Below are 11,817 nucleotides of genomic sequence, written 5' to 3'. Positions count from 1 at the left end.
AGCAACATGGCACAAGTATACATATGTAACAAACCTGCACGTTATGCACATGTACCCTAGAACTTAAAGTATAATAATAATAAAAAATAAATAAAATAAAAAATTATAAGACTTTAAGAAATTGAAATAAACTTCTATAATTTGCCCAGTAGATACCCAGTCATGGTTAAAGGTGATGCTAAATTGTAACAGATATGTGTTTGTTCATTTGACTAAGCAAAAAAAAAAAAAAATTGTTTTGTCAATCTTGTTTGATAAGATCAAGCCACTTCTATTATTGAAGCATATTTGAATATTGTATAGCTAGGCAGTAAATTATAAACTCTAAAAGTCTATAAGCCTAATTGGATGGTCTCATTTCCAAGGACCATAGCCATTTCAGATGTCTCTAAATTTTTCTTGGAGGTTATAGGTACTATCACACATTTTTATTTCAGGGGACATATTGTAATGATAGCGTTTTCTTCCTGTTGGTGTAAAGCAACCAAATTTTAGCAAATTCATTTTAGTAAATTTAATTTAAATTGTGCATGTAAGATTTGGCATTTCTACAGGCTGGCGATGAACCCAATCGGCTGAAAGAATACAGAGGATTTTTTAAATCCTCATCTTTGGCTCCATAATAGAGTGTTTTATTTTTATTTTTTTCATGGTAAATTCATATTGCAGAAGCACAAATAAGTGTGTGTTGTGTGTCTGTGTATTTTAAACATGGGAAAACAGTTTCTTTTTATATATGCTTAAAGTGAAATTTCTACTTTTTTGAGAAATATGGGATTACTGCCAGAATTTATTAGAATTAAAATTATTTACCAACATGTATTTGAAAACTCATCAATATTATGTGATCGTATGACTTTGATATCTTCATGTATAAGGTTAGCTATAGCACAAGTAGTTTTGTGACCCATTTGCTTGTTAATAAAATCTGGGGTACATGTCTATAGGTGAAACTTGGTCTAGAGGATCTCTAGGTCCCATCTAGCTTGAAAGTTCCATGATAATAGGTAGCATATTTATGTTTTTAATGACAAATGGTGTAAAAGACACATAAAGCTAAGGTTTTTTTAGTTAGTGCCTTATCTGGCTTGGACATTGGTATGGTTGCATGTTTCAACTTTAGCTCTTATTTATTCATATGCTCCCATGCAATGGACATCGATAGACCTTTTGGGAGAGGGTGAGTAAAGCTTTGTTTTTAAACTTTCATTTTGACAGACTTCTGTGTGTAACAACTGTCCTCAGTTTGATCATTTGGAGTCTGGTATATCTTTTGTCCTCTGCTTTTCTTCTCTCCATTTGCTGTCTGTCTCTGGTGAAATATAGATTCTTTGGCTGCACTTTCCTCTGTTCCCTCTGAAGCACAGATTTCAGATCCATTTGCACCAGAACCTACCCCTCCTACTACAACTGCTGAAATTGCAACTGCCTCAGCTTCTGCCTCCACTACTACAACTGTTACTGCTGTCACTGCTGAAGTGGATCTCTTTGGAGGTTAGTTAGTCTCGCCGCTATTTTCATGTTCCTTTCAGGATTGCTAAAATTACTTGGGAGTTAAGGTCTTTAAATTTTTTTACGTTATGTAACAGCATGTCAGAGTGTTTAGGTACTTTTTCAATGTTTATTCATATATATTTATCTTCACTTAATTCATCAACTTTCTCTTCACTTAATTTTAATAATTTTATAGCAGAGATTGCAATGTATCTGGCCTATTTGATTTTCAGGTTTTTTAACATTAGAATTCATGTTGCTACCTTCAGAACTCCTGCCTTTATGTTCCTGCTCTCCAGTGTCTGTGTAAAAGTGGTACCAGAGCTCTCTGTCACCTTTAGGTTTATTTAGCTTTTTGGCCAGATTAGAACTAGCCCAGAGAATATTTGGGGAATGTAGGAGGAGCAATACTGGCCTAAGTTATTTCTTAATATTTAGGGCAAAAAAATAAGAGTAATTCAGGTTTGGAAGCCTCTGAAGAGAGTTTAGGGATGTGCTTGTTTTTAGAGCTTTAAGCTTGCTCTGTCCAAATAAAAACTTGGGTAATCTTTGGTTTTTGGAACTCTGAGAAAACATCTGAAGTAGCACCTGAAAGGCTGATTGAAAACAGATTTAAGTCAGTCTTTGAAATGATTGTCTAAAAATATGCTTTCCATGGAAATGTAAATTCTGACCCACTAAAATATCTTGGACTCTGCCAGTATAATATGCCCGGACCTGAGGAGCCATGTGAAGCTGGTTTATTCATATATGTATCCCCATCTGTGTGGTGCTAATGTCCATACCTAAAGAAGTTCTTACATCAAACACATACATCAAGTGATATTATAGTCATTATAGTTTTGTATATCTTCATTACCATATAACATCTTTCCCAGGGCATTTTGAGAATATGGTAAAGAAATTGGGGGAAGAAAATGGTGAGAGCAGGAGAGATTTGTCAGGCTTTGGTGTAATCAATATGTACCCCTGGAAAAATACATTTAACACACTGCCACCTACCACTCTGCTACATGCCATGCTCCAGTCTCTAAGGTTGGCCAACATCATCCAAGACAAGGAGCACTCCACTAGACACATCGTTGTTGCCACTGCTACACAAAAGACATTTTCTGCTGCCTTGCTGTACTGTCATTCCTATTACAGGAGAAATCTGTTTGTAAAAGAGTAGGAGAGAAAGGATTGCAGACCCTTGAATAAAGAGTCACCCATGGTCTGGCGCAGTGGCTCACGTCTGTAATACTAGTACTTTGGGAGGCCAAGATGGAAGAATTGCTTGAGCTCAGGAGTTTGAGACCAACCTGGGCAATATAATGAGACCCTGTCTCTGCAAAATAATTAAAAACTAGCCAGTTGTGGTGGTGCACACCTGTAGTCCCCGCTACTTGGGAGGCTGAGGCAGAAGGATTGCTTGAGCCCAGGAGGTGGAGGTTACGGTGAGCCATGATCATGCCATTGCAATTTAGCCTGAGTGACAGAGCAAGGCCCTGTCTCAAAAATAAAATTAAATTAAAAAGAGTCACCCACTATAGAGGGTAGGTTTTCATTTATGCCCCTATATCCTTTGAAACCAAAAATTTTAATTTTAGCTTACATTTATAAAATCAACTTCCTCTTCCTTCCACAAATCTAAATCAGGTGGGAAGTAGAGTTTGTCAAAGTTGTTTAGGCCTGACTTAAGGTAAGCCTCTTGACCTCCTTTGGCCTCAGTTCTCCCATCTATACAATTGGAAACTTGGTCTAGAAGATCTCTAAGGTCCTTCTAGCTTGAAAGTTCCATAATAATAATAGATAATACACTTAATAAATGTTTTAATTTAAAATTTATCCTTCCCCCACCCTCTGTTATTGGTGTGGCTATGGGTAGTTTCTCATAGGCTTATCTTAACAGAAAAAAAATGTTAGGAAAATATGGACAGGATGCATAATAATTTTGTGCTGAAACATTTCTACGCCTTAGCTGTTTAGATTTTTGTTTTCAGTCCACTTATGAGGAGTTGATTACCTCAAAGAAATCAATCAAGTCTATCTTACTTCCTGCATAGCCCTCTAGAATAACAGAGACTAAGATATTTCTTTGAAATATTCTTTGCACCATTATGCTGTTTTTGTTTCATTTGTTTCTGCTTTGACTATATTCATCAAGTAGAAAAACCTGTATGTTTAGAAAATTTTCATGATGGCATTCTTTATAGCTTTAAATATAAGCTTAAAGGAGGAGTACTGCAGAGAATCATGTAACTTACTGCCAAAGAATGAGACTGTTCTTGTGATTTTATCAATATCCTTTCCAGTCATCTAGCTGACAAATGAGTGTACAATGACAATTACATCTGAAAATCACATCATAATTATTCTATTGATCTGTATAATTCTATAAACTGTCTCCTGGCTTCTGATAGCTATAAAATCTCCATCCTTTATGTTCGGGAGTCTATATATGTCATTATCTGTTTTGTGATTTTCAGTGATTTTCTGTAATTTCTTTCATGCCCTTCATTGGTTTTTAAGAAATTATTCAGAGATTTAATTTTTAATAAAAACCTAAGCTAAAATCTCTTTGGCCATTTTGTGTGACCATTTTTTAAATACTTTGTCTCTCTACAATTGACAAGTAGTAGAACTCTAGAATAATCAGAAAAACAGTTAGTTTTGTTTAACACAGCATAACTTTACAACTTTAAAACATGCCTTTTTGAGGTCCTATGCAATATATATAGCAACTAAGTAGATTTCTTTAGAAAGAAAGCTTAATAGATTTTAATTTCAGAAAGATGGCTATTTAGTTTCATCTCTATGAAATATTAAAACTGTTAATGTATTTTAGTACTATATTTAAATTATAAATTTTGAAAATAATAAATTTCTGTTATTAAAAGAAATATTCTGATTGATACACAAATAATGTTTTAGTCCTTTCAATGTAAGTAGTTCATGTAAGTCATTAAAAAATTTTTGTCAGTACATTACATTTATTAAATGCTTCATTTTTTAAAGTGAACTTTTAAGAAATGAGATCTTTTTATGATCATGCAGAACAGGATTGCAAGGCAGTGTTATGCTTTAAAAATTTAGTAAAATTTATAAATATTGACAAAAATAAAAGATAAAATCCTTAAAAATAACCTATTTTATATTGATGCAAATTTTACCAACAATAGCACATTGATTTGAAGAACACAGGGTTTCTCTCTAAACACTAGAATGCTAAATTGATGCTAATTCCTCTGCACACCAAGGATACTCTTTCAATCGGCTGTGTCAATTTGTGAGCAAACCTTCATGAGGTTAGTAGTCTGCAAACATTAAACCAGTTGGCTGGAAAACCAAAGAACTTACCTCAAAACCCTGATCACATTGGGTATATGTTGGTCAAAAAACTAAGTTCACCAACCTTCCTTAAAACCAATACTTAAACACTTCCAACTAGATTTCATGTAAGAGCCGTATAACCTGGAACCTTTGGGGACAAAGAGGAACCAGAATGTGACATTTGGGCTGTTGAGAACAATTGGAACCTTTGTGCTGAGTGTGTGATTTAAGATGGCTTCTGTGCCCAAAGTAGATGGGGAGAAAAGGTCAGGCTGGGGGAAACAACAGTTCTCATGAGAGAGGTAGTCACATGATAAAAAGTTTGAGAGGAAAATTCTTTCTTAGAGTGCTAGAAGGGAAAAAAACACTAGTCTGCAGCAGTCAGATCAGTTTATGGGTTAAGGCCTAGACTGAGTCCATAATTGAAGAACAGCGAACAGCAGGAGCATGCATTTCTAGGAAATAGCACTGGTTGAAAAACTGACAGAATGTAGAAATTAACTGCAAATAACATGAAAAAGAGAACTGAACTGGAAATAGCTTTAGTTTACAATACTGGAAAGATAATGCTGCCATTTATAATGAAAAAACTAGATATTAAAAAAAAGTTTCATTTGTCTTTTAACAAATTCAAATTCTCTCTCTCACAGTTCTGGTGGCTGACTGAGCTCAGCTGGGCAATTCTCACTCAAGGTCCCTTTTGTGGCTGCAGTCAGACAGTGATTGGGCCTGGTACCATCTGGACACTCATTCATGTCTCCTTTGGGGCTAGGAAGATTCAAACAGCTGGGGGTGGGAGCAGCTGCAGCTCCTACCTTTAAGAAAAGTTCTGACAGGTGTAGATGAATTAAGTTGATAATATTTAGTTTCAAGTAACAAGAGAAGCATTAAAAGGAGACATCTTGCTGACAAGGGGATTTTTTAAAATTCTCTTCTAAGGATGTAGCTATAACAATATGGGCTTTATCTCCTTACACATAAGTGATAACCTAAAGGGGTCAGCCCATAAATATCTATTTGATCTCTGGCACTAATGTAACTGATGTTTATTCAATTATAAAGAAGGGAGTAATATAGTAGAATGAGGCATATTTCATAAAAAATGCAGTACAGTGGCTAAACACACAAAGCTCAGTCAGACAGCTCTGAGCCAAATCCTAACTCTGCCATTTTCTTACTGTGTAACTTTAGTCAAGTCATCAGACTTTTAAAAAATAATTTTTAATTGAAAAAGTATATATATATATATATATATCATGTACAACATGATGTTTTGAAGTATGTATACATTGTGGAATGGCTAAGTTGAGCTAATCAACATATATACATTGCCTCACTTATTGTTTGTGATGAGAACACACACGCTTTGAGCTTTGGTTCTGTTATCTACAGAATGGAGACAGTAGAACCTAAATCACAAGATGGCTACAGAAATTAAATTTAATAATGGCAATGTATATGACTGCTATGTGTTTCTACTCTTTGCAGTATTATTGGCCTCGGTTCCAAATTTTATAGGAATGAAAAAAAAGAAAACAACTAACCTGACTCATGGCAAAATATTTACAGCCCTCCCAAAATCTCTTCATACTTCTCTTATATTCTTCTGCCCCACTCTTAGGGGGTGTGTTGCCCTAAGTCCTCACGTATAGTATCCTTAATATGGCATTTAGAAAGTATGCCTACCTTATCCCTTGATGTATTCTTCTTTCTTTAGTTTTATTAATTTGGCCTCTCAGCTGACCTGACACTCAAAACATATATTCGTGGCCAGGCATAGTGCCCTAGGCCTGTAATCCCAGTACTTGAGGAGGCTGAGGCCAGAGGATCACTTGAGCCTAGTAGTTCAAAGCTATAGTGAGCTATGATAGTGCTGCTGCACTCCAGCCTGGGCAACAGAGCAAGATTCTGTCTCTAATAATAAATAAGTTGAACATATATTTCCTCAGTATAACCAAGAGGAACAATCAGATCAGATTAATCCATAAGATATGAACAACTGATGTCCTGTTGTCCCTTCTAGGGATATTTGTGATTTGGTAAAGGGCCTTTTAACCCAAGTAAGTATCTAGTTTAATGTTTATTATTCTGCATAAAACTAGAACTCTGCATTACTAGAGAGTGTTTCATACTCCGTTTGGGACATGCCAGGTCAAACTAAGAAACAAGTATCTTGACAGTAGCATGTCCTAGAGCCTAATATACTAAGTAAATCACCAAGGAAGAGCATATACTGTATAGCACTTCCCAAGTATATATGATAAGTTATTTTCATGACTGAAGGAACAGTGTTCCAGGAAACATGGGTAGATATTGCAGAAGACGTATTTGGGGATGGGAAGTTTAGCAGGTAAGTGACAGGTTCTAGGTGGGTGCTGGTCTCACTCTCCAGGGTTTTCTTATCCTAAACCTGTCATGCTTATCATGGCTTCATTCCTTCTGTACTTTTGAAACTACAGTATCTCTATGCAAGCTCAAGGACTTTTTACCTTAGCTAACATTGTTTGTTGGTAGAAACACACTGGGAAGCATTTGTACACATCAGCCATTTGTAAATTGGGGATTTATAAACTGCAGCTGCTTGTATGTTAATGATATTCTACTATGAGTAATAATATGCTTATAGTCTTAAAATGTGAAACTCTAGTTTTAATCTGTTGAAAATAGATTATTTTTCGAATAACTAGAAAAATGTAATTGCATTATGGTATCATACCCTATTTTTATCTCTTTATGTCTTTAAAATAAGTTATTGGTTATGTTTGAAAATGCTTTTCAAGGATAGTGAAGATTTAACACTTAGGAATGCTTAGTAAACCTTTCATGTTAACACTGTAATTTTGCCTGTACTAGATTATAAAAAGTCTTAAAACTAGAATTATTTACATTGCCATTGTATATTTAATTTTGTTGGCATTAAAGAAAATATTATGTTTGCTAGAAACTATGAGACAGGGACATTTTAATAACACAGTGAGTCAGTATTACCTGGACATGGAAGTTTAATGTCTGAAATTACATAATAAAAATATTTTTTGTTTTAATTTTTACATCCATTTCTAATGATACATAAAACATGCTTCTCAGAGCCCTTATACAATGAGAATCTCATTACTTTTTGGATTCTATTAGACCTCAGCAGTATCAACACTATATCACTTGCATGTTAACTAACATGAAGGTGTGCAAAGAATAATTGTTTTGTGACCACCAACAGTGCATGAGCCATAAAAATGTGTTTTTAAAAATTCATGTTGTATAAGGGAGCCTTCTTCACAATTTAACTTGGTTCTTTTACTATATTTTCTTCTCTTTTTGTTCTTTTAATTTCTATTGTTTTAAAAACTGCACCCAAGATGCCTTTGCAGCTTCTCCTGGGGAGGCCCCTGCAGCATCCGAAGGGGCCGCCGCACCAGCTACCCCAACCCCTGTAGCAGCAGCACTTGATGCATGTTCAGGAAATGGTGGGTTTAAAGTCATTAGCCAGTCTGTTATTTTTCTGTCCTAATGTAAAACCCCCATAGTTAGAAGTGGCCATATGTTTTTCTAATTTTATTTTCTTCTGAGTGTAAAGTGTCATTCATCATAACTGAATAAATAATGCCAGCATTTAAAACATTAAGACAATGAAGTACATACTTATCAAAATTGACAATTTCTTAAGATTGACAATTTTTGTCAGTGCAAGTATGCTGTCTTAATGTTTTTTTTTTCCTAATGCTATATTGTACTCTTTTGTAACATTGAGTTCAAATATATTGGCATGTTTTAATGATTTTCAAAGCTACCAGATTGACCAAATTGAGTGAAGATTTGAAGGATAGCAATCTCTGATCCTAGACTGTAGGTTAATCTTACAGCACTTTGCAAAGTGCTTTAGTTTGCTAACTTGTGGTACCTACTAAGTTTCCCCTTTTCTTTAGAAAAACATCCTAATCACTAACCCCTGCCAATAGGATAGTAGTTAAATCCAAGGAGCCTCACACCTAGCTAGTGTGTAAATATCTGTGTAGGGTGTCTCTTGCCATAGTTATGACGCTGTCTCTTGTCTCTTTCCTTACTGATGCTGTGTGTGTCTCCACTTTCCTTTCCAAAAGACCCCTTTGCCCCGTCTGAAGGTAGTGCAGAGGCTGCACCTGAGCTGGACCTCTTTGCAATGAAGCCACCTGAGACCAGTGTTCCTGTAGTTACCCCTACAGCTAGCACAGCCCCTCCGGTTCCCGCAACTGCTCCTTCTCCTGCTCCTGCCGTTGCAGCTGCTGCTGCTGCCACTACCGCTGCCACCGCCGCTGCCACCACCACTACCACCACCTCCGCTGCCACCGCCACCACTGCTCCTCCTGCTCTAGATATCTTTGGTGGTAATTTTTTGTTATTGTTGTCAACTTCTTTCCGTCTAGTGGATTGAATTCTGGTCCTTGAGATGTACTGCATGAAGACTGTTTAATTAAATGGTTCTCTAGAAACCATTTGCTGCTTAATTCAGAGTTCTGCAAAGTGCTAATTCAGGACTAGGAAGTGATGCTGTGTCAGGCTTATTGTTCAAGTTGAGTAAAGGCATGTGTGTTCTTGGTCTTAGATTTATTTGAGTCCGCTCCTGAAGTTGCTGCAGCGCCTAAGCCAGATGCTGCTCCTAGCATAGACCTGTTTGGTACAGGTAAAACCAAAGCAACCCTTTTTTTTCACTTTAGTTTCTTAGATGTTTTCCTGATTAAGCTCTTAGTACTCACCTGTGATAATGCATTTGTTAGATTTTTTACTTTGATTTCAGCTTTCTACTACTTACCTCTGCTTGGTTTTGGTTTGTTTCACTTTTGGAAGATGCTTTCTCCTCTCCACCACAAGGGGCCTCTCCTGTGCCTGAGAGTTCTCTCACTGCTGACCTCTTATCCGGTGAGTGCTTTGCCAAGGTCAGGCCTTCAGAGATGTCTTGTGGGAGTAATGCATGGAGAGAAGGATATGACATGAGGGTTTTTCTTGAGTTCTTTTAAATTTAAAATTTATTGGAAAAGAAAAACTCACTCTTGGTACCATCATCAACTGATGAGGGTTAATATTTCAAATCTAAGGCTAGTGAAAATTTTTTTCACACTGAAACTTCTGACCTCAAGGAGTCAAATTTTATTTTGTTCTGGAGAGTGTGTATTTTAAAATCCGTTTGCTTTTCCTTAACTGTTAAGATTGTCTACAGTCTTTCTGCCTGGAGTGAACCATGAAATCCCAAGATGCCATTTGTCAAGGCTCATGGTTTTCTTTTCCCTTGGGTGACATGCACTTTTTCCTGTCTGTGCCTTACTGCAGTGGATGCATTTGCAGCACCATCTCCTGCAACCACTGCCTCGCCAGCAAAGGTGGATTCTTCAGGTGTCATAGACCTTTTTGGGGGTGCGTATTTCTCCTCCATCAACACTTAGGAATCTTTTTTTCTTCAGAATAATTTTTAGATCTATTTTATTATATTTTATCGTTTTTTCTTTAGGCTATATAAACTTCTATCTCTTAAATGTAAACTTAAGTTGTTAAGATCATTTTCATTTCTTTGCCATCATCATCTTCATCCTCATCATTTCATCATAATTTTCAATACATGACCTAACAAAACACATAATTTTTCACTTGATGTTTTCAACTTTTTGTTCATCCTAATGTAGAATTACCTGACTGGAATTTCCTTCTACTGTTCTTCTTTGGTGATCCTGATCTGTTGGCTAAATCAACATCTCTAAGTTCCTAAAAGCCAAATAAACATGACCTATTAATAAATAATTTAGAAATTAAAACAAGCCAGTTAAAACTGAATATATTTCCCTCTGCCTTTATGTGTTATCTGAGGGCAGAAAGATGTACTGAATTAACTCTTGAACTTAAATACCATCCTTAGAAAGCTTAACCCACGTTGAGTACCTCCTGTACATTAAAGCATCGTGGACATTCCATGATGGATACATGAGGAATACAAAGATGTTACAGTGTCTGATATTTGGGAGCTCAAGACTTGTGTCAAATAAACACTAAACCTTGACATGTAGGTACAAATAATATTGCTGCTCCTTGAATTAAGTCTATTAATTTTTTAAACATTTAATATAATTTTAAATTGAAAAATTCTGTTTTAATACCTTTAGGTTAAAAGTTTAAAACCTTGCTTCTGTTTTGACAGATGACAGGGTTTGGTCCAAAAATTTTATTCTTAAAAAAAAAAAAAAGAAAAGAATTCCCTTTACTTGTTAATATTTTAGAACTCTTTTTGAGAGAATACCTCTGTGGGAGCATAATTCAATTCATGTGATCATTTCACACACCCACAAAAGACAAGCTCACTGTACACTGTCATGTCTCTGCATTTCTCTACATAATACTTAAATTCCTTACTGTACTTACTTTTTACGCTTTCTTACTTTTCTGCTGCACAATGGATAGATGCGTTTGGAAGTAGTGCTTCTGAACCCCAACCTGCATCTCAGGCTGCTTCTAGTTCATCAGCATCGGCAGACCTACTAGCTGGTAATTCAATTAAAATGGTATTTTGTAGAAATTAAATTTGGATATATTTTTATAAGTAACAATTATAAAAATTACATAAATTACAGGGTGCATGTTTTCTTTTTCTTTCAAGACATGAAATTGAGGGAGGGGGCAAAGGATTGAAAAACTGAATATTGGGTACTATGCTTATTACTTGGGTGACAGGATCAATCATACTCCGAACTTCAGCATCACGTAATACATCCATGTAACAAATTTGTACTTGCCCCCCCAAATCTGAAACAAAATTGAAATTATTTTTTAAAAATAATTTTAAAAGACGGGCCGGGCGCGGTGGCTCAAGCCTGTAATCCCAGCACTTTGGGAGGCCGAGACGGGCGGATCACGAGGTCAGGAGATCGAGACCATCCTGGCTAACACGGTGAAACCCCGTCTCTATTAAGAAATACAAAAAACTAGCCGGGCGAGGTGGCGGGCGCCTGTAGTCCCAGCTACTCGGGAGGCTGAGGCCCGAGAATGGCGTGA

At 36.1% G+C, this 11,817-nt stretch overlaps 1 protein-coding gene across 1 annotated transcript in view; it reads left to right on the top strand.

Annotated features, from left to right (window-relative positions):
• SNAP91 (synaptosomal-associated protein, 91kDa) overlaps positions 1 to 11,817 on the top strand; it is a 179,686-nt gene that overhangs the window by 130,773 nt on the left and 37,096 nt on the right. The window contains exons 15-22 of the mRNA XM_012001209.1: positions 1,166 to 1,180; positions 1,327 to 1,494; positions 8,163 to 8,270; positions 8,904 to 9,167; positions 9,386 to 9,463; positions 9,628 to 9,699; positions 10,108 to 10,191; positions 11,227 to 11,310. Of these exons, the coding sequence (XP_011856599.1) occupies positions 1,166 to 1,180; positions 1,327 to 1,494; positions 8,163 to 8,270; positions 8,904 to 9,167; positions 9,386 to 9,463; positions 9,628 to 9,699; positions 10,108 to 10,191; positions 11,227 to 11,310 (873 nt within the window). The remainder of the gene's footprint in view (positions 1 to 1,165; positions 1,181 to 1,326; positions 1,495 to 8,162; positions 8,271 to 8,903; positions 9,168 to 9,385; positions 9,464 to 9,627; positions 9,700 to 10,107; positions 10,192 to 11,226; positions 11,311 to 11,817) is intronic.

The sequence above is a fragment of the Mandrillus leucophaeus genome, unplaced genomic scaffold, assembly GCF_000951045.1.
Source record: "Mandrillus leucophaeus isolate KB7577 unplaced genomic scaffold, Mleu.le_1.0 Scaffold652, whole genome shotgun sequence".
Lineage (NCBI taxonomy): Eukaryota > Metazoa > Chordata > Mammalia > Primates > Cercopithecidae > Mandrillus > Mandrillus leucophaeus.
Note: the sequence above shows the minus strand (reverse complement) of the source record. Positions and strands in the feature narration are given on the sequence as shown.